Below are 23,133 nucleotides of genomic sequence, written 5' to 3'. Positions count from 1 at the left end.
AAAATTCTATCCTGAGTTTGTTCGCAATTAACCCATCCTCTGACTGACGGCACCTAGGTGCCACCCAAAATCCAAACTTTGGTAAAAATTAGAAAACATCACATTAGTAAGCACAGAAACATCTCTGAATTCATTTTCAAAGCAAATTTAAACTTGTTATTTTCTAATTGCTTTCATTAAGATTCTAATTTTATAGTTTCTGTTTTATGCATGCAATGTTTTTGTGCATATACAATGGCAAAAGCTGGGCCTCTCCATACAATTCAGATTTGCACAGATAGATTATAACATGGTGACTCACAGATGCTTGCTGGACTAAAGAATACTCATAGAAAAATCTCTGATCTGAGCATTTAATGGTTCTTTTCCCAGAAATTCAGAATGTGTACAAACAGAAGGGCAAAAGGATCTCTTTATATTTGCCAAGGAGTACTCAGCCCACTAGAGACAATGATGAAGATAGTTGCCATTTATTAAAAGCTTCCTATAGGCCAGGCACTATGCTAAGCACCATACATACACCTTTTATTCATTTTTTCAATGAATATCTATGAAGCATCTATTAAATACCACTCACGAAGCTAGATGGTGAGGGTACAACGACAAATAAAACAGGTAAGAGAGTAACAGACTTAATGGAATGTTAAGTCTTTCAACAACCTTGAAAGGTACATATTAGTGATTCTATTTTACCAGTTAGGAAACAAAATCAGAGAAGAGAGGTTAAGCAACTTTCTCCAAATCATTTAGTTAATACGTATAAGCAGAACTTGAAACCGAGGACCCAGATAAAGCCAGACACCTGAGGGGAGCAGGGATTATAATTAAATATTGTGCTTTTAAATGGCCTTCTGCATTCTTATCTCATTGTTACAGACCTCTAGAAAGGAATACATAGTTCCTAATCTTTTTCCTTCCCAACGGAACTAACTCCTATGCTTTCGACACAGTGCGCAGGTACACTCCCTCCAGGAAGTGGTCTGTGACTCAGAGTCAGACCCTTTCCTCCACAGCCCCTCAATACCCTGTGCATCTTTCTATTATTATACTCACTCTACTACTGTAATTTTTAATATGCTTTTCTCTCACTAGACCAGGAGCTCCTTTAGCTATGTGTAATCCATCTCTCTACCCCCAGGTCCTAACGTAGTGCCTCATACAAGATGCGATCAATGCTTCCTGAATAAATAAATGAAAAACTTTCATGGGTAACCTACTCTACTCCGTTATTTCAATCATAATAATATATGTGGCCCGCACTTGCTGTAATGAGCATGCACTGTGTACAAGCATTACCTCCCTCCATCTTCATCACTTTAGTAAGCACAGAAATTATCTCCACCTTATTGATGAGAGAAATCAAAGCTTTCCCAAGATTACACAGATTTTAAGTTAAAGAGGAGTGATTCAGGCCGGGCGCGGTGGCTCACGCCTGTAATCCTAGCACTCTGGGAGGCCAAGGCGGGTGGATTGTTTGAGCTCAGGAGTTCGAGACCAGCCTGAGCAAGAGCGAGACCCCGTCTCTACTAAAAATAGAAAGAAATTATATGGACAGCTAAAATACATATAGAAAAATTAGCCGGGCATGGTGGCACATGCCTGTAGTCTCAGCTACTCGGGAGGCTGAGGCAGTAGGATTGCTTGAGTCCAGGAGTTTGAGGTTGCTGTGAGCTAGGCTGACGCCACAGCACTCACTCTAGCCCAGGCAACAGAGTGAGACTCTGTCTCAAAAAAAAAAAAAAAAAGAGGAGTGATTCAAACCAGATCTTAATGGTCACTGAGTTCTTTACAGGACACCAGGACACCTCCCAGTACTCATACAGCCACCCTCCACCGACCTTCCAGCAGCATTACCCGGCCCCTGCTGTGTCCCTGGGGAACTCTGGCCCCTGATTTTAACCCTCACCAGGGCCTGCCTGGTACTTTAGGCACAGTACTTGCATCTATATTATCTTCCTCCTAAGATGGCAATCTCCTGCAAGCAGGGATCATGTGTTCTTCACCTGCAATCCTCATATTCCATCGTCCCAGCCTTTGCATGCTTTTAAGATGCTGTCTGAACATGGAATAAAAATAATTTAGGCCCACTGCATTATTATTATGGAATTAGAATCAAATAAATCCAACCTAATTCCCTGCTTTTATAGTATAAGCCTCTTTCTCAATGGACTAAAAGCTCTGAGGATAGGAAGGATTTAGAAAGATGGGAGAAGGGAAGGAGGGACAATTATGAGCAAAATCCAGCAGTAATTATGTGTGGGGCTTGTGAGAGCCCAGTTCAGGCTGTGATTTGAGAACCCCCCAGAAAAAGCATCAGGTGTGTGCAGGGGGCAGTGGGCAAAAAGGCTGGAAGGACCAGATAGGTCAGATCCTGAAAGGCCTTGACTGCAGGCCAAGGCGCCTGGGCCTTGCCTTGGAGGGAAAGGGACTCCGTGGAGAGCTTAGGACAAGGATTGGTAAGACCACTCACACCCTGCCTCCCTCACTGCAGAAACAAGCTTGCTGGAGGAGGATGGCATGGGCTTAGGAGGGTGGGGGCCAGGAAGGCAGCAGAAAGGTAGAGGTTGGCAGCAGCCCTCCCAAGAATGGCATGTTGGGCTGGGTGAATATGAGGGGACGTGCCAGGGGTCTGCCTGAGCTGCATAAGCAAGACACAGCTGTGGGCTGGAACAAGGAGAACCAGATCCCCAAGCCAGCTCAGCCACTGACTGGTTATGTGACCTCAGTCCCCAGCCTCCCTAACTCTATTCTTCATCTTTAAAGATAAATATGTTTACCTTAAAAGGTCATTACAAAGTCTATATAAAAAGCTACGTTAAAGCACTTGGCACAGAGTAAATGCTCAGCAGATGAGGTTGGAACTCAATTATGTCTCTGTTCTCCCTAACATTCAGCTCTTTAACATCCTGCGATTGTCTACCTTTTGCCTAACTATTACGATTCGATAGTGAACAATCCTTAAGGGCCAGGAGGCTTATAAAAATGCACCATGCACTCTAGGATATGCCACAATGTGGGCTAACTTTTTGAAGTCGTTGTACAAAATGGCTGGTGACCACAATGGAACAGTGTTTCAGGGAAGCACTTGCAGTGGGTTTTGTGGCTTGAGGCTTGGGCACAATTTTCTCACCAAAAGATGTTACACCAGGCTGGGTCCTGCAAAAGCCTCTTCATTCAGTTTGAAAACCAATACACATTGACAGTGGACTAGGCTAGGACAAAGGAGGGGTGGTGAGGAGTACTCATTTAACACACATGCAGGGCAGCTCCTGTGTGTAATGTACAAGGCCAGATGCAGGGGAGGTGAGAGGCTGAGACCATGGCGGGGCCTGTGCGCTCACTCTTGCTTTCGAGTGGGAGAGACAAGCACAGACACCATCAGCCTGTCCGTTCCTGAGACGTCCGTGCTACTTTCTGGGCTCTGGCCTCAACATTCTTTTCTTCCCACCCTCGTTATCCCCCACCCAACCTAACACCTACGAGCTCAATTCCCACCAGCAGCTTGATGTCCAGATCTTTCTCTCTGTTCTGTCTTTTCTCCTGAGCATCAAACTACATCTACATTTAGCTCGCTTGTATTTTGTTTTTTATTTTTTGTTGAAGTATAACATACATAGAATAAAGCCCATGCGTCTCTATTGTTGTCATGTATAAACCCACGTAACCACCACTCATAGGAAGTTATGTAACATTTCTAACACCTCAGAAGATTCCCTTGAGCTCCTTCTAAGCCAATTACCCAGCACCCCAGGGTCACCACTATTCTAACTTCCAACATCATCAATTACTTTGCCTGTTTTTGAACTTCGTGTAAACGAAATCATGCAGTAAGTGCACTTGTGTCCGGTTTCTTTCACTCATTGTATCTGTGAGAAATATTCATATCATTGAGTGTCACAGTGATTTGTTCTTTTTCATTGCTATATAACAGTGACTCCCAACTGGGAGCAATTTTGTTCCCTGACCAGGGGCTTTAGGCAATGTCCAGAGACATTTTTGATTGCTACAATTCAGGGCAGGGAGGGATGGGACACACTACTCCATGGGGCATGGAATGGGTAGATGCCAGGGATGCTGCCAAATATCCTACAATGCACAGGACAGCCCCCCACAACAAAGAATTATCTGGTCCAAAATGTCAATAATTGAGAAACCCTGTGTATCAATCTCCTATAGCTACTGTAACAAATTACTACAAACTGAATGGCACACAAGTTTATTATCTTACAGTTCTGTAATTCAGAAGTCTAGGGTGGGTCTCGCTGGAGGCTCTTTGGGAGAATCCATTTCCTTGCCTGTCCCAGCTTCTTAGAGGCTGCCTGCATTCCTAGGTGCGTTTGCCCTTCCATCTTCAGAGCCAGCCCAGTCTTACCACACTGCATCACTCTGACATTGACTCTTCTGTCTTCCTCCTGCTCTTATAAGGACTTTGTGATTACATTGGGCCCACCTGGGTAATCCAGGCTACTCTCCCATCTCAAGATTCATAACTTAATGATATCTGCAAAGTCTCTTTTGCCATGTAAGATAACATGTTCACAGGTTCCTGGAATTAGGATTTGGACATCTTTAAGGCGGGGCATTATTCTGCCTTCCACACCCTGCTATGTAATATTCTGGTGTATGAATACACCACAATTTACGTATCCTGTTGTTGATGGACATGGGGGATATTTTAGTTTTTAGTTATTATTAATAATGCTGTTGTAAACATTCCTGTACAAGTCTTCTGCACTCATTTCTGGTAGATACTCAAGAATGGAATTATTGGGCCATAGGGTAAACATGTGTTTAATCTAAATCAATAATATTATTTTATAAAATGATCATACCAATTTACACCCTTACCAGCAGTGTGCGTTTCCATTTTCATTTTATACTGAACATCTCCACGTAGATCTTCCAAAGACACCTCCAGCTTAATTTGTCCAAAACTGTGCTATCTAGCTCATGAAGGATACCACTGTTCCCCCAGACATGCAAAGCATGAAACCTGGGAAAGAGCCTAGACTCTTCCCTCTGCCTTTCTGCCTACTTTCAGTTAGCCACTACATTGTTTTATTCTATATCATCAGCGTCTGTTTACATTCTTCCCTTGCTGGAGGTATTCATCATCTCTCACCTAGACCATAGTTTCCTCCCTGGACTCTGTGCTCCCAGCCTAATCCCACTGCCCCCCCGCCATCCATTCTTCCCGCTGCTGCCAAAATCTAAAACCTAATCCTGATTCTCCTCTATGCTGGCCCCAGCCTACTTCCCTGGTCTGCCCCTCACCATTCTATCCTCATGCAATGATACCTCCAAGTTCTGCCTGCATACAACTGCCTATGGTTTCTCTGCCTGTATTTTTACTCAAATTGATCCATTCTACATTTGATGCCCACTCATCTTTCAAGACTCAGCCTACTGGTTACCCTCTCTACTGAACCCTTTCCCAACAACCCTCAAATCATGCAGACTTAACCCCTCTCTTTTCTGCGCTCCACTGTGCCCTGCACAGACTTTTTATCAGGCCACCTATAACTCTTCAGCACATTTGTCTCTGCCTAATAAACATCCCAAGAGCAAGGACAACTTTGTCATCCCAGGATTTAGTTCAGGGCCTGATATATAGTAGCTACAAATAAATGTTTACTGGATTGAAACCGAGTTGAGACAGCACATGTTAATATGAGATGGAGGAAGTGCCGAGTGTACGGAAAGACTAGTGTAGACAAAGTCTTCTTTCAATGGTCTTAAAACCTAACAGCATATAAGAGGCCTGTGGGTCCTAAGTGCTGACATGGGAGTAACAGCATGGTTCCTTCAGGGCTACTGTAAGGAAGGAAATGTACCTAAGGTTTCTGGCCTTCTGCCAGGCATAGTAGGCACTCAATTAGCTACTATTATTATTTCTAATGGTGAAACTAGAGAGTTTTTAGTTGCTGGTTCTGGCCCATCTTGAAGTTATCTTCATTCAGCACAGAATTAGCACCTGTCTACATTAATACAGTTGACACAATTTGTAAATCCAAAGCTGCATTATAGAGATGGCCCCTTAATCCTAATGAACATTTGCTGGATTATTTTAGTTTTGTATATGGGACATTGAATGATTCTTAGTGAGTGCAGATTTAGAACTATCACTGGCTTGACTTTTGTTTTAAAGTTCATATATGCATTAGATGCAATTTTTCCCTAGGAAAGCAACCAAGAATTAATTGCATGTATCTTATCTTCTTTGTGGGTTAGTCTCAGTCAACATTGTATCTCTGAAAGGTATCTTTAACTGCATCAGGTCAATCAACAATCTAACAAAATGCCTTGCTTACAGTAGTCTTCAGTAAAAATTTCCAAATAGACACAACAACTTTTTCATGGATGTCCCTTCTGCTGACAGTACCCCAAATACTTGTATACCCTAGGGCTTCATCTTCTGATAGTTAATTTTCTCTACTCCCTCTCCAGGGATGATTTCACTTCTTCCCATGGCTTTAATAACACACACAAGCTGATTGTTTACAATTCTATATTTATAGCCCAGACCTCTCCCCAAGTTTCAGATCCATTTACTCAACTGAAACCCTTGAACAGCTCTTGTCATATATCACATAAACAACTCAAATTCTATATCCTAAAAAGTAAATTCAGCTTCCACTTCTGACTTTTTCTCCTCTAAATTCCCTGTTCTGGTGACTAGCACCATTACCAGGTATCCAAACCAGAAACCCAAGAGTCATCCTGGATCATATCGTCTTCCTTGCATCTCAATTGGTCAATTACATCAGTTGCTTTGTACCTATACTATGTTATAAATCCCCAGTCCCACAGTCACAGTTAACGCTTTGCCATTCTCTCTGAATTATTTCAAGAGCCTCCTGACTGGCTCCTCTTTCGCTAATTCCCCCAAGTCACTCAGCCAGTGGGAGCTTTATCAAATTATGTTGCTCCCTTGCTTAGATTCCTTCAGTGACATAATTGTCTATAGGAGCAAATCCAAACCCCTTAGCTAGGGATGCAAGGCTAACCTGACCTATGCCTACCTCTCAGAGCATAAAAAGAAAGGGAATAGTAAAAATAAGAGTAAAATTGACTGAAAAAAGATGCTCAACAAAATCAAAATTTTATGCTTTGAAAAGACTAAAAAACAAAACATGCCTCAACAAGACAAATTCTGAAAAACTAGAGAAGGCATAAATTAATATTAGGTATGAAAAAGGGGCTATAACTACAGATAAGTAGAGATTATTTTTAAATTCACAAGATAATGATATGATTGATTTTGTCAATAAATTACAAAGTTAGAAGAAATATAAAATTTCCAGAAAAAATAAAATTGGCTCAATAAGAAATCTAAAATTGGAATAAATGAAACACTAAGACATCAAATTGGTAGCAAAAAGAAAAATCCATAAAAAACACATCAGGTCCAGAAAGTTTTACAAGAGAATCTTATCAGATATTTAAGGAGAAGTTCTTCTTATATAAATTGTTTCAAGCAACTAAAAAAAGGGGGGAATCTACTTATCTAATTTTATAGGTATAACCTTGATCCCAATATTATAGAAGACCAATATATAAAAGGAAAAATTATAGACCAATTTAATTTATGAATATATATGCAAATATTTCAAATAAAAATAGCAAACCAAATTAAGCATAATAAAATATATTTTTATCTAAGCAAGGTTTATCCCAGGAATACAAAAATGGTTCAATATCAGAAAAAAATTCTGTCAACAGATAAAAAAGGAAAGGAAAACCATATGATCATCTTGGTTGACGCAGAAAAAGCACTCAGTAAAATTCAACACCCATCTTCATTTTTAGAAACTACTAGCAAATTAGGATAAAGAGAAGTTTCTTAATCTGATTTCATAAAAACATAAACCAAACCTCATATTTAATGATAAAACATTTAGAAACATTCCCATGTCCCAAAACAAAGACGTCTGTTATCACCTAATGTTCAAAACTAGACCAAATGTCCTAATCAATACAGAAACACAGAGAAAAAGAGATATGTAAATATTGGAAACGAAGACACTAACTTGCTATTTGCTAAAAACATACATTATCTCCACAAACAATCCAAGAGAGTCTACAGATAAAATTAATTGGGGAGTATGGTAAGGTTCCTGAATACAAGATTAACACATAAAAATTAATGCATATAAGCAATAATAAGTTAGATAATGTAATAAAATAAACTCTTTACAATAGGAATAATAATTATAAAATATATTAATAATAGCTTAGAAAAAAAGAAAATATTAATAAGATAGTATGGCATTAGCTCAGACTAATGGAATAGAACAGAGAGCCCAGAAATAATATCTAAGGATTTGTGACCCTTATTTGATAGAGGAGATATCATAAATTAGTAGAGAAAAGTTAAACTTTTAAAAAAAGTTAAATTTTTAAAATGATTCTCCATATAGGGGGGAAATGTAATCCCTACCTCATTCCATACATAAAGATAAAATCCAGTTAGGTTATTAAAGACTTAAATATAGAAATAAAACTTTAAACTATATGCATGTAATTTTGTGGAGAAAATTACAACATATAAGTAAAAAACACAAGACTTAAATAAATGGCAAGCTTTACTATGTTTGTGTATGGGGAAACTCAATACCTTAAAGATGGCAAATCTCCCCAAGTATTTTTTTCCCAAGTAAAGCCAGCATTCATCTGCATCAAAGTTATCTAGAGTGCTTGTTGAAAAATAGATTTTTTTAGGCTCCATTTTAAACCTACTATATCAACATGTCTGAGGATGTGCCCCAGGAACCTGCATTTTGGAAAGCTTTCCAGGTGATTTCTTTGTGTACTAAATTTTGAGAACCGGCCTTATGGAAGTGGGTCATAACCTGAGTTGCATATCAGAATCACCTGAGATAGCTTTAAAAATTCAGATGCCCAGGCTACATCCAGACTAATTAAATCAGATTTTCTGGGCCAAGGCACCTATACACCCACCTTTTTAAAGCTCACCAGTGATTCCAAAGCACAGCCAAGGTTGTGGACGACTGCCCTAGGTGAAAGTGCATCCAGAGTCAGGTCTATAAAGTTTGCTGCCCTTTTCCATGTGACCATTTACTTCTAGTGCTTACCTAATAAGATGCGGACTTAATCCTGTAAGGAATTTCCTTATATCAGGATTATAACTTATTCTTTTGGTATCTTTAGTGCCCTCTCTGGTACATAGCAGGGGCTTGGTGGTCATTTTCTGAAATAAATTCAAATAAATGAAACTGAATGAATCAACATGTAGGTAAATTTTTAATTTCCCTAAGCCCTAAAAATTCCATTGAGTTCAACAAATCTATATGGCGCCTAGGCACAATGTTAGGCTGTGAGAGGTACAGAAATAAACAAAATACATCCCTTCTTGTGTGCATAATATGGTGGTGGGGGTAGATATGGACAAAAGTATTTTATAATGAAGCAGAAAATGATAAGAGTTCAGAAAGTAAAAAGGGAATAGAAGAAAAATTAATTCTGAATGGCAGAACCAAGGAAGGCATTACTCTAGATTCAGTGTCTGAGGTTAGATTTGACGTATTAGTGGGACTTACCCAGGAGGAAACTAGGAAAATGGGCAGTTGGAGCACAGGACAATTCTGCACAGCATAAGCTAAGTCGGAAGGACCTTTCCTCTGACCTTCACACAAGGCTGTAGGGCAGATATTAGAGGTTCCATTTCTTTCTAACTTCCTTGTTATTGCTCTCATTTTTCAAGTATTTTACCTCTGGTTTATTAATTCTACCCTCTGGTGCCTCACCTGATTTCTTCTAGGAAAAGCTTCTCATTAGCATTTCTATAGGGAACACCTGCTACCCTATCTATCCCTATAATCTGATGGCCAGGGCAATGGGGTTGACTGGCAGAGGAATTTTAATCCCCTCCTTATGACTCATCTATTTTCTAATTGAGAACGCCAGATCTAAAGTCACAAATGGTTTCCCAGTGCAATTCATCCTTAACATTAAAAATGGAAATAAAGATATGCTTCTCAATTTTATAATATCATCTATGTAAGATGAATGTATTAAAAATTAATCAACCTCATGATTGTGAATAATTCTAAAGATACCTCCGATACTACTTGAATGCAAAAACCCCAGGCTAGTATGAACAGATTATGAATTAGATGAACTGTTTTTTTGTTTGTTTGTTTGTTTGTTTGTTTTGAGACAATGTCTCACTCTGTCGGACCCAGCTAGAATGCAATGGCATCACCATAGCTCACTGCAACCTCAAACTCTCAAACTCCTGGGCTCAAGCGATCCTCCTGCCTCAGCCTCCTGAGTAGCTGGGACTACAGGTGTGCACCACCACACCCAGCTAATTTTTCTATTTTTTGTAGAGACAGGGGCTTCTCACTCTTGCTCAGGTTGGTTGAGAACTCTTGGCCTGAAGAGATCCTCCCACCTCGGCCTCCCAGAGTGCTAGGATAACAGGAGTGAGCCACCGCACCCAGCCACAGATGAACTGTTGAATAGGTAAGTTTTCTCAAAGCCATAGTGTCAAAGGATATCTTATGTATATTGTAGGGGGAAAATCAATTAGCATGTATAGGATTCTGAATGCTGAATGTATTAATATATTTTACATTACATACCAATGTATTAACCTGATGGATATGTGTCTTTCCGTAAGGAAATTGCTCATTTTGATGTCATGTGACAGATGTCAATTTGTAAAGCCCATGAGATGAACCAGTCACTATGGTATAAACATGCCATGATTTATGTAGCGTGGCAGAAGAAAAAGGTTGGTAAATTATCATTGAAATGGAGCCCATCCTGGCTTCTAAGGTGATATAACGCTCATCTACAGTGGACATGGAGCATACTTAAATTCAGGAAATATCCAGAATCATAGCAAGGAAAAGAATGTGAGACAATGGGGAAGGAAAATCAATGTTCTAAATAAGGCTATAATTGTCAAGCATTTTTTCTTTACAGTGTTTCCCCCCCCCCCCGCCCCCTGAGATAGAGTCTCACTTTGTTGCCCAGGCTAGAGTACCATGGTGTCAGCCTAGCTCACAGCAACCTCAAACTCCTGGGCTCAAGCAATCCTTCTGCCTCAGCCTCCTGAGTAGCTGGGACTACAGGCATGTGCCACCACGCCCAGCTAATTTTTTTCTATATATTTTTAGTTGTCCAGCTAATTTTTTTCTATATATTTTTAGTTGTCCAGCTAATTTCTTTCTATTTTTAGTAGAGACAGGGTCTCACTCTTGCTCAGACTGCTTTGAACTCCTGACCACAAGCAACCTCCTGCCTTGGACTCCCAGAGTGCTAGGATTACAGGCATGGGCCACTATGCCTGGCCTACAGTATATTTAACTTATTGAACATCTTATTTCTTCATATCTACTTTCACCCAAAGTACATTGCCTTATTATTAGTTAATTTCTTTTTCTGGAACAAAAAATAATGTTAAATTTCACATCAAATTTGTCATACACTTAAATTGTCCATTAAAGAAATTGATGTTTCTTAGCAACACTCATTATCTTAATGTTCAAAACTCTTCTGATTATATGCAAAATAGCACTGCTGGCCCCAAAGTCCTAGGTATAATTACATTGACCTGAATTAAAAAATTTTTTGTAGGTGTTCAAAGATTTTTGGGGGGCAGATTGATAGAATTCTGCTAGTTGCTAAAAATAATCATTTTCTTCAGCTGTGAAAGCATAGCACTCTCCCACCTGATCCAATCATTTCCAGTATGTGTGTAATTCAAAGTGTGAAGCATGACATGCTTACTGAATAGTTAAGGTGTTTTTATATCAACCCAAAATGTGAGTTATATCTGAAAGATGTGGTCATTCTTTGACTATCTGGCCAATCATCCCTGAACAAAGCAAGTCCTGTCAACTTGGAAACATAAACGGAATAGGATCACGAAAAGAGGTTTAAGAATCTGAAATCCCTCTTGATTGGCATTGACTATATGGAGGTGAGAAGAGATAGCTCCTGCTTGGTGGATGATAAGGTTCCATCTGCCAGAAGGTGATAGAATAGGAGTAGGAAGATAAACAGGCCAGGCCAGAAACCTGTGATGTTGGGCCATCTTAGGGTTCTCAGGGAAAGATCACGAAATGAAGTAGGGCCTTGTAAATAAGAACCAGAAAACTACATCTTGTTTTTTATGCCTCTTGCTTGTTTGCTTCTGCTTTTCTTTTGATCCTCCTTTGGTAGCAGCATAAAAATATGGTGAAAATTCCACCTCTCTGTGGCTATCCAAGGAAAGGGATACGTGTCCTTGCTTGACACAGACCTTTAAAAGGAAGTAGTGTGCTCCTGAGGGGGCCAGTGTGGTTGTGATAGCAATAAACCAAGAGAGAGATGCCAAGCAGGAAATGGAATTCAGGAAGATGGGACATGCTGGGCTGGGAGGCAGATTTTGTCTTAACAAGAGAAGATGTCCGCATATGCCAGTCCTTCCTCAGCATATGAGGGAGTGCTTGTCATGTTCACTGGAAAAGCACATTAGTCTGACATGAAGCTGCGTACAGGATCTTGGCCAAGGACACTAACTCTGCATTCCTCCCCCACCACCACACCCTCCTGCAGGAAGGAGGCAAGTGGCTGGCTGTGGCATTGATGGAGGAGCCCATAAACCACATTTTGAACACCTCTAGCTCAATTACTAATCACACACATCTTCTTCCCTAGAGACTCAAAACCCAATGTTACACGTTCCAAGTCAACTGTGAACCACTAGCTACGTGCTATTGATTGAAACATAAGGGCAGGATTGACAGCCAGCTAAACATTCAGAAATATATATTGGATGATGAAGGGCAAGAAAACAGACTGGAAAGGCAAGGCTGCAGCTGAGGGAAAACGGAAGGAAAGAGAGAGCAATAGATAGATTTCCATGCTTAAAGGCATTCATTTACAAGGAATTGAATGTACTAGAGAGAGAGCTCTTTGTGGCAAGAGAATGAAAAGCACATCTGGAGAACGTGAAGGAAAGGAGAGAGAGAGGAGATGCCTCAATGGGAAGAAGGCTGGAGGCATGTAGAAAGTGGAAATCAGAATAATGAAACATCCTGTAGAAGGTAGGAATGGAACTGAGACATACTGATTACTACTACGTGCCAGCATGAACTGTTCTCCGGAATCAGCTCATTTAATGCTCACGATGTCTAGCACAGTGCTTGGCATATATTATAGTAGCTACTCAAAAATATGTTGAATATTTAATATTAAATCAATAAATGAGTGAATAATCCTAAGAGATATCTATTATCAGTTACATCTTCAGATAAGAATTTGAGGCTCAAAAAGGTTAAGAAACTTGCCCAATGTGTCACAGCTAGTAAAAAGCACAAGGAAAATGACTTCAAAGCCCCAGTGGAAGCAGGGGATGATTTGTAAGGATTCTTCAGGTAATCTAGAAAAGGTGGTGGTGCTTGGGCATTCCCAGGGACTAAGCGAGGGGCAAAGAATGAAAGGCCAAGTGAAGAGGGCTGGGGAGGAGGGGGAGAGGTCACTTGGAAAGAATTCTTCTAGAAGGATGAGGACCTGTTGGAAGGCACCAAGGTGGCCAGGTGACAGCTGAGCCAACGAGGGGCAGCATCCCCGAATGCAGCGTCGGGTGGGGCAGGATGGAAGCACAGCCTGGGTGGAAATTGCAAAGAGTCTTTGCTGGGCAGGCAGGGATCTGAGGTGGGGCAGTGATGGGGAAAGGTGGTTAAAGTGGTAAAGTCAAAGGGCTGGGCAGGCTGGATGGATAATACGGCTTTCACATAGGTCCGGGCAGAAGAGAAGTCTGCGATGGGAGGTTGCCCGGGATGCGGCTGGGGAGAGGGTGTGGTCTGGAACTGAACGGGAGGCAGAATGTGAGGCCTGCGCTGGGGAGAATGAGCCCTGGGCAGGCCGCAGGAGAGGGTACGGGTGACTGGTCCCGTCGCGGGAGCTTCGGCGCGTCTCACCTGTAGGAGCTGCTCACCGCACTCGCCGCCACCTCTCGGATTTGCCGGTTGAGGGCGTCCGCCGCCGCGCGCCCCTTGCTACCCTCGGGGCCCGTGGCCTGGACCTGGGCCTGGGCCGAGGGCAGCGGCGTCTGCTCGTGCCCCAGCCCCTCAGCGCGACGCACCATCCAGGCGGGTCCGACCTTCCTACGTGTGTCGCGCTCGTCTCCGCCAGACGCCTTTCCAGCCGCCAGACCACCAGCTCCGACCTGGGCCTGGGCCTCAGGCAGCGGCGTCTGCTCGTGCCCCAGCCCCTCGGCGCGTCGCACCATCCAGGCGGGTCCGACCTTCCTGCGTGTGTCGCGCTCATCCCCACCAGACGCCTTTCCGGCTGCCAGGCCCCCTGCTCCGCCAGGGGCCGCCTCCTGCTCCGGGGCCTCAGCCGCGGCCTGCACCGGCCAGCGCTCCTGGCTCTGCGGCCGGCGCCTGGGAGCGCTGAAAATAGGCGCCGAAGCCTGGGAGGACGCTGGAATCTGCACGGGCTTGGGGATCCACGGGTGGTCCCCGCGGCGCGGCAGTGGCCAGGCACGGAAATCCTTCTGGTACTGGGTCTCGCGCTCGAAGGGCGCGTCGGAGGGCTGGTACTCGCTGCGCGGCCGGCAGCTGGGCTCGGGCCGCTGCACCTTCCAGGCGCGGTAGTCCTGCCGCATCACCGAGTCCGCGGGGCCCGCGCCGGAGGTGGAGCCGGAGACCAGGCCCGGGCCCGGCCCACTCCGGCCAGGGGCCGCCGCCTCGCGTTCGCCGCCAGGCCCGGGCGCTGGCCCTGTTGCCCGGGCAACTGCATCCAACTCGCCTTGGGCCGGCTGCGTCTCTATGGCAACCGCGCGCGCCGAGGGGGGCGCGAGAGCCGGCTGCGCCTGCTGCTGTTGCGGCGGCTGTGGCTGTGGCTGCGGCGGGGCGCCAGGGTGCTCGGTGGCCTCTGAGTACTTGGTGAAAACCAGCGGCACGGCGATGTCTGCCTTGTCCAACTGGTTCCAGAAGCGGGCGATGCAGCAGGCCCGTGTGATGCACGGCCACGCCATGGTGCTGGCTGCAAAGCCGGCCCTGCCTCTTTCTTTCTGTGGTTCTAAAGCAAGTCTCTAATCTTCCTTCAGCCTCCGACCCCGACCGCCCAGTGCGGTTCCCACCGTGTTCTCCCACCACCGATAGCCTGAGCTACTTCGCCCTCCTCTCTCGGAGAGCACCTGGGAGAGCTATCGCTAGGATAGTCTGAAAGGTCCCTCGATTACCGGCTATCGGCAGCCCGGGAGCGCAGTCTGCAGCGGACGCCGAAGGGCGAGAGGCACGGCGTCCCCGAGTCCCTGGCGAGGCTGTCTGGGACGCGCCCCTCCCTGCGGCTGCGGTGGCGCGCAGACCCCGGCCAAGCGAGGAGAGGCGAGGGGAGGTGGCCGCAGGCTTAAGCCATGGCGCAGAGGAGGAGCCGGACGGTGTGGCCACGGGATCCGCGGACCCTGCTCGATTCTCCTTCCCGCCGGCGTCTGGTCGCTGCCGGCCACCTAGCAGAGCCCGAAGGCCGTCACTGCCAGCGGAAACCAAGCATTGCCGCCTCGGCCGCTGCCCTCGATGATGCTGCAGCTTTTGCCGCCGCCGCCTCTGCTGCTGGGAAGGGGCCCCACCCTATGCTGCAGCTCTGGGTCTCCGCCGCTGCCGGCGATGATGCTGCAGCCCCAGCCGCCGCCGCCGCCGCCTCTGCTGCAGGGAAGCGGCCCCACCCTTTTCTGCCGCTCAGCGGGGGGAAAAATCCAGGAAAGATGCTGAGAGAAAGCCCGCTGCAGAAAAAAAATCACCTGCTGTCGTCAGCGCACGCTGCTGGGAGCTCGCCTTCTCTCCTCCCTCGGCTCTGGCAGCTCCTCCCTCCTCTGCTCCCGGGCAACAGCGGAATCTGGGGCCTTGGTGGGTTCAAGACCCAAGCTCGTGACTACTTGATATCCTTGCGCTGGGCGCTTCACTCCAGGAGCCCGAGGCTGCTTTTTTGTAAAATAGGGCCAATCATTGCGGGGGAGGGGTGTGATTACATTTAAAAATATGGAGGAAACTTCCAGTGAAATATCTGTCCCAGAATAGATGCTTTAAAAGGAGGAGCTGCTGTTGGTGGTCAAAGTCACCAGGCTGTGTCTGAGCCCTGTTTGGCTGGCTCCTGGTTCGAGCACCTGCCAGTCTTACCCACAGGCCTTGCTCAGATGTGTGGGAATGGGAGGCCCAAGGCCGGTGGTGACCTGGCTGTTCCTTTCCTAGGCGATCCTTGGGAAGGGGTGTCTTAGACTCTTTCAAGAACACCCAGTCTCTGTTCAGTCCGTTGGCCACGATGGGGGAGAGGTGGTGAAAAGAAGATTCTTGAAAGGGGCCCAAGTGGGGAGGTTGATGGGTGGTTCTACCCCAAGGGTAGAATGCAGAATGCAGTGCCCTAGGAAAGGGTAGAGCCTGACCTGCCGGGGCTTTCTGGCACATTCTAGCCCTTCTCCTTTGTTCTTCTTCTATCTTGGAGGGCGAATACATTTTGAAATCTGACAGACTTGATTTGGCTCTAACAGAGTTTGTGTCACTTGGGCAAGTTGGGTCATCCCTGGGCCTCAGTCTCCTCATCTGTAGAATGGAGGAAATAATAGCTGCCTCGAAGTGGTTTTGTGAGGATAGTTAAGGAGTCAGAGCAGAAGCTTTGAGTCAAATCAAATCTGCAGGGATTCAAATCCTGTATTTTGTAGCCCTTAGCTGCATGGCAATGGGCAAATCACTGCAACTTTTTGATCCTCCTTTCATTTATGAATGAGGGTACCAATACTGAACTTACAAGATAGTTGCGAGAATCAAAATGAAATAACTGCACTAAAGTGCTTACCACAACATCTGACATGTAGCAATGTCTCAATAAATGGTATTAGTATTCAAAAGGCCCACCCAGAACACCCATAGTGGAGCTTCCCAAGTAAGCCACTTGAACACCTTCTCCAGGAGATCTCTTGTTCCTCCAAGTAACTTTTGGTCTCTCCTTGCTGTCTCTCCATTTATGTCTCCTGCACTGTCCTCTACTAGCTATACCTACTGGCCTTCAGCTCTTTTTCTCTCCAATATAAGAAGAGTTTTCAACATCAGTTAAGCTGGGGGTATTGGTGTTTCTCGGGGAGAAAGTCATTAATGTGTTTACATTAGGAATTGATTGCAAAACACAGCTTTTTTTAAACCCTAGAATCAAATAGGATGAGATGACAGCTCTGATTAGTCAATTATCTGCTGAACTTCCTCCTACTTGGGTCTTTGCCTCTTGGTGATTTGATTTGAGTTCCATAAATAAAATGATGCCTGGCACTGCTTTCCCAGTCATTAGGAGTTACATTTCTATAAACAACATAATCTGGTCTGACACTTCCTCCCCATAATCCTGCAGAACTCCCTGGGATTTGGCTGATGTCTGTCTAAAAATGATTTCCAAAGGTAAAAAGAAGGTCTAAAAATTGGAGGGGATGATGTTTATTTTGAGAGTTATTGAGATTTTACTCTTCTTAAATTTAGCAAATCCAGGCTCCTGATACCTACTCTGTGCCTTGGGTGCTATGGGACACATATGGATTCTAGCTCTGGAGGAGCCCTCAGTTGTAGGGGTGTGTTATGGGAGGACTGAGAGACAGACACATAAGTAATTAGCAAAGAGCATGGTCAGCATAACAGAGGTTAACACTGGTGCTGAATGAATGATTAATGAGAGATGAGTAGGAGTACTCCCAGCAGGAGAAGTGTAAGTAAAAGTGTACTAAGTAACTTTATCACAGCATAACCTTCCACATTTTTTCACTTGGGTTTTAAAACTCATGCAATTGTACAACCTCTTTGGAACATCCAATCTATTCCAATCTATGGAGTAGACAAGTCTAATGGTCGTCTGCTACATGTCTTATTCAGCATCCATTCTACTGGTAACAGTAACTCATTATTTGCCTTTTGAGAACCACTCCTCTCCTACTCAGACTATGTGGTTTGGGTGGGGTTAGTCCTAACCCACCTGCCTTCCAGGGGCGACTCACATGGGTTTACCAGGGGACTACATCTCCCTGGCCAAAGTGACTGTTTAGTGATGGGTTTGAGATCCACATTGGACCAGTTACAAGAAATCCCAGACTTTAGCTGGAACTATTCTAAAGCCTCATTCTCCCTTTTTTACTGGAATTGCTAAAATAGGAGACCATGAAGTTTTTTTTTGTTGGTGACCATCTTTGCCATCACGAGGGTGAGGCTGCCTAAAGTTTAAGCAAACAGAGAGATTGGAAGAGGATACAGGATTCTGATGATGTCTATACCCCAAAGCCCATCTTCTCTTCTTCCTTGCAATAACAAAAGCCCCCAAGTTTTAAGTGGACTCTTGGTTACCCAGCCAGAAACTACATTTCCCAAAATTCCTTGCAGCAAAGAACAACTATATGTACTTGTGTGTCATTTCCTTAAAAGAAGTTGCTTGTGTTCAACTTTGTCTTTCTCCCCATAGGGTAGAATGCAGACATGGTAGAGGTGAGTTATCATTTGGGTGGTTAAGACAGTCCTTAAGAGTATGGTGTAGTGGTTAAGAATGTTCTAGTGCCAGGATTCAACCCTGGGGAGGGGAGGAGAGAAGAACAAGACAGAAGAAATCTGTACTGGATGATCCCATGGGGCAGAGCTGCCTAGCAGCCTTAGACTACCTGCTTACTGCTGGACTGTATGTGAGAAAGAAATAGACTTCTCTTTTGTTTGAACCACTGCTTTGGGGTCCTCTCTCTTAATATTTTAGTTATTTAAGCATATGAATCTGGCCATGCATGAACAAATTTGAGGTATGTGAAAATAGCACAGAAATAAAATACTAGCAAATAATACCATATTAGTATGAGAAGGAGAGATCAGAGTTTAAAATATTCTAAATCCCTTATTTGTTTGTGAGGAGAGTAGAAATATTAATTTATTACCCTAAAATGTTTATTAACCTAAAAATTCACTTTAAAGAAAGAAAATGGAATAAAAAACTTTATTAAGATCAGAAATAAGCAGAAACTCATTTTCAAAAATAACATGACTTTTTGACTTATCTGTGGTTTCACAAAAATTGCTCTAAAAAAATTTGAAAGATAATCACAAGCCAAAATGTGCGTTTGAAAGACTGAGGATGTATCTTCACAATAAACATAAAACAAGAAGTGTCAAAGTTAAATGTCAGAGATATCAACTGTCAAACTTAGTACTTAAGGAAATCGGACATTTCATACTTAATAACCTATAGCCTCCTAAAATAAATGAATGTTAAGAATCCTAGAATCTTGGAATTATAGAATATTTTTCTTAACCTCTTTTTTTTTGGTTGGCTGTGTTTGCAGATTGTTATGGACCGCATGTTTTTGTCCCCCTAAAATTCATATGTTGAAACACCAGCCCTCATTAGAATAGTATTAGGAGGGTGGGGCTTTGGGAAAGTAATTAGGTGTAGATGAGATCATGAGGGTGGAGCCTCTATGATGGGAATGGTGTCCTTATAAGAAGAGAAACAGATGAGAGCTCTCCCTCTCCACCATGTGAGGATATAATGAGACTACCTGCCAGCACCTTGATCTTGAACTTCCCAGGCTCCAGAACCATGAGAAATACATTTTTGTTCTTTAAGCATCCAGTCTATGATATTCTGTTATAGCAGCCCAAACTAAGACACAGGCTAAAAAATTCTTCCTTTTATTGAACCAAAGTAAGAATTCTTGCAATTTCCATCTTTCCTAGGACCACTATATGACAGCATTTTACAGACATATCTGAAAACAGCTATTATGTCCCCTGATCTCTGCTCAAGCTGAACATTCCCAATTTTTAAATTTAGTATAATATTACACTAAAGCAAGATCTACTTTGACACTGTAGATCTCCTGTTACTCATTGAACTTTCATCCACTAGTTTTAATATTTATTGGTGGCTCTTACCTGGAACAATTATTATTATAGTGTTTGCCAAATAGTGATTTTCTAACTCCATCACTCCTTCTACATTTACCATTAATAACTGGCATGTTTGTTTATACCAGTATGGATTCATAAATTCTTACTTTTTTCCAATGGTTTTAATCAATTACTCTTACTTTTTATTTTGGTGCTCAAATTTTTCCAGATTTCCCCAGTGGGGGACTCTTGGTGATGGCTCTGCAGTTCCCTTAAATAAAATGATACAGGTACATTTAAGGTTCCCTACTGAACATGCCCCCTGCCTTCCTTCCTCCAATGTTACCACCATCTGCTAAAGATAAGATGATTTGCTTGCTTTGTGATACTGCAATATCAACAATAAAGAAATTTGATGCTGGGCCGGGCGCGGTGGCTCACGCCTGTAATCCTAGCACTCTGGGAGGCCGAGGCGGGTGGATTGCTCGAGGTCAGGAGTTCGAGACCAGCCTGAGCAAGAGCGAGACCCCGTCTCCACTAAAAATAGAAAGAAATTATATGGACAACTACAATATATATATACAAAAAATTAGCCGGGCATGGTGGCGCATGCCTGTAGTCCCAGCTACTTGGGAGGCTGAGGCAGTAGGATCGCTTAAGCCCAGGAGTTTGAGGTTGCTGTGAGCTAGACTGACGCCACGGCACTCACTCTAGCCCGGGCAACAGAGCGAGACTCTGTCTCAAAAAAAAAAAAAAAAGAAAGAAAGAAATTTGATGCTCATCAGCATTATAACACTCATAAGGATCACAAATATTTTAAATTAGAGGGAGAGGCGCTAGAGGTTGCATTGCAGAAATTAAAAGATGAAAAGCAAAAGCAAAGACAATTCTTTAAAGCAGCAAAAGATCTGGAAATAACGCCAGTGAAGCAACTTATAAAGTAGCTTATGTACTTGGGAAAAAAGGGAAGCCATTCAGTGGTGTAGAAACTGTGAAAGAATGCACTGTCAAAGCTGTGGGATACTCAGACCCTGTAACGTTTCAAAGTACAAACAACTGCCTCTTTCAAAGAGAACCTTAACTGATCGGCAGCATGAATTCTCCTTCAACTTCACAGAACAACTTCATGCAATACTTCAAAAGGAAAATATATATTATTCAATCACTTTCAATGAATCCACTGATACTGCTGATGCGGTGCACAGGTTTTATACTTCATTCAGGTCATAACAGAATATTTTCTTTGACATGAACAGTTACTCGCTTTGGGCACTCTTGCAAACAGAACACAGAGAATAGATATCTTCAATAACTTTTCAAGGTAAATGTCATGAAGTTAGACTGAATTTGGTAAAATTAGAGAGTGTATGACACCTTCCATGACAGGAAAACCTGAAAGGCTTATTGCATAGATAAAAAAATTAATAGATGCAGATGCTCTCATTTCTTTTCATTGTACTAATATCTTGCATTAGCAAAATCTTTGTGCTAAAGCTACTGTTTTAAGCGACACTTTGCAACAAGTTTTAAGTACTGTTAACTATATTTGTGCAATTGCAACACAGCATTCGTAACAGTAACTTGCTAAAGTTGAATGATGTGGTATCCAGTGTAGATTTGCCCTATCATTCTAAAGTTCGTCAGCTATCACAGGGACAGGTGTTAGCCAAAATTTTATCTCTGTGAGAACAGATAGTTACATTTTATGAAGAAGATAATTAACAATGTGAATTATTGAATGAAGATTTCTATAGGAATGCAGCATTTTTGTGTGATATCATGTCAAATCAAAACAAACTTGAATATTTCTTTGCAAGGTAAAACTAAGTCTACATATGATATGTGGCCAAAAATCCAAGGATTTCAAAAAAAGTTATCTTTCTTCCAAACATTTATTCAAAAGGAAATTTCGGATGAACATTTTCCCTAGTTAGCAAAGGACGTCAATGAGCAGAATGAGATATGCGAATCATTCGAAGAATACGCAGCTGTTATAGACCTATTAATTGGAGAATACAATGAAAGAGTCACTGACTTTGAGAATCATGACATCACACTCAAATTAGCATTTCAGCCTCACCGAGCTGATATCACCAAGGCACCTAAAGAACTCAGATGGAATTGATTGAGCTCTCAGTAGATGACATTTTAAAGTCATTGTTTGATGCCAAGAAAGATCGAATTGAAATATGGAAAAATGTACTAAAATACCCAGCAACATGCCCAAAAAATGCTTTCTTGCTTTTCAACCACTTATTGTTGAGAATCTATGTTCTCCTACTTAACTCAAATCAAGACACGCTTAAGATTACAAATGACTGATACTCATCTACAGGATCAACTGAAAATACAGATCTCCATGCTGCAACCAAATATTCAAATGCTTTCCAACAAAAAGCAGACACACCAAAGTCACTAAAAGGTTAACTTTAAAATTAACAAATAGGTTTCATTTTTTGAAAGTATTAAGTATATAGTAGTTAGATTTTTACAAAATAATGTGCATTTTTAAGTATATCTAATTGAAGTTTCTTGAATGCAGCCTTATTTGATTATAGCTAAATTAAGGCAGCCTCCCAACATGAAAAGGTTCCCTGCTCCTGCTCTAGTATATAAAAAATTTTGTATGCATGTGGATCTATTTCTAAACTCTTCATATTGGTCTACTTATTTACCCTTGTGCCTAAATTATACTCAAAAATTATTTGTGGTCTTACTATTTGACAGAGTAAATATCTCCTCCTCCTCCTCTCCTTTTATTCCAAGCTGTCATTCATTTTTTTCTCCCCAATACTTTCTGAGTGCCTACTAGGTACCAGGCACTGTTCCATAGTTTGGTATACAAAACTAACAAAATTGACATATCTCTTCTCTCATAGTGCTTGCATTGCATGGGAAGTCTTGTCTTTAATCTTTCCATATTAATTTTAGAATTAGCTTGCCAAATTCTTTGAAACCCCTTCTGGAAAAAAACGTTTCTGAAATGTTTTATGGAATTGCATTGAATTTATTGAATATTTAAGAAGAATTTCCATTCGATGTCTTTTGAAACTTTCTGCTCACAAAGATGGCAAAGCTCTCTGTTTATTCAGTGCTTCTTTGTTCTTCTGTAGTGGTTTTTTTTTTTTTTTTTGTAATTACAAATGGCATATCTTTTTAACTTTTTTTTTTTTTTTTTTTTTTTGAGACAGAGTCTCACTCTGTTGCCCAGGCTAGAGTGAGTGCCGTGGCGTCAGCCTAGCTCACAGCAACCTCAAACTCCTAGGCTCAAGCG

The 23,133-nt window shown here is 42.7% G+C and overlaps 1 protein-coding gene across 1 annotated transcript in view; it reads right to left on the bottom strand.

Moving 5' to 3' along the window:
• Nucleotides 1-14,998, bottom strand: part of MAP6 (microtubule associated protein 6) — a 77,104-nt gene extending 62,106 nt beyond the window's left edge. The window contains exons 1-2 of the mRNA XM_069469234.1: nucleotides 14,264-14,998; nucleotides 13,938-14,119 (exon numbers count right to left, since the gene is read on the bottom strand). Coding sequence (XP_069325335.1) covers nucleotides 13,938-14,119; nucleotides 14,264-14,998 — 917 coding nt within the window. The remainder of the gene's footprint in view (nucleotides 1-13,937; nucleotides 14,120-14,263) is intronic.
• Between the last annotated feature and the right edge of the window lie 8,135 nt (nucleotides 14,999-23,133).

This window comes from Eulemur rufifrons, chromosome 6, assembly GCF_041146395.1.
Source record: "Eulemur rufifrons isolate Redbay chromosome 6, OSU_ERuf_1, whole genome shotgun sequence".
Classification (NCBI taxonomy): Eukaryota; Metazoa; Chordata; class Mammalia; order Primates; family Lemuridae; genus Eulemur; species Eulemur rufifrons.
The sequence above is the reverse complement of the archived record's forward strand: the minus strand, read 5'-3'. Positions and strand labels throughout refer to the sequence as shown.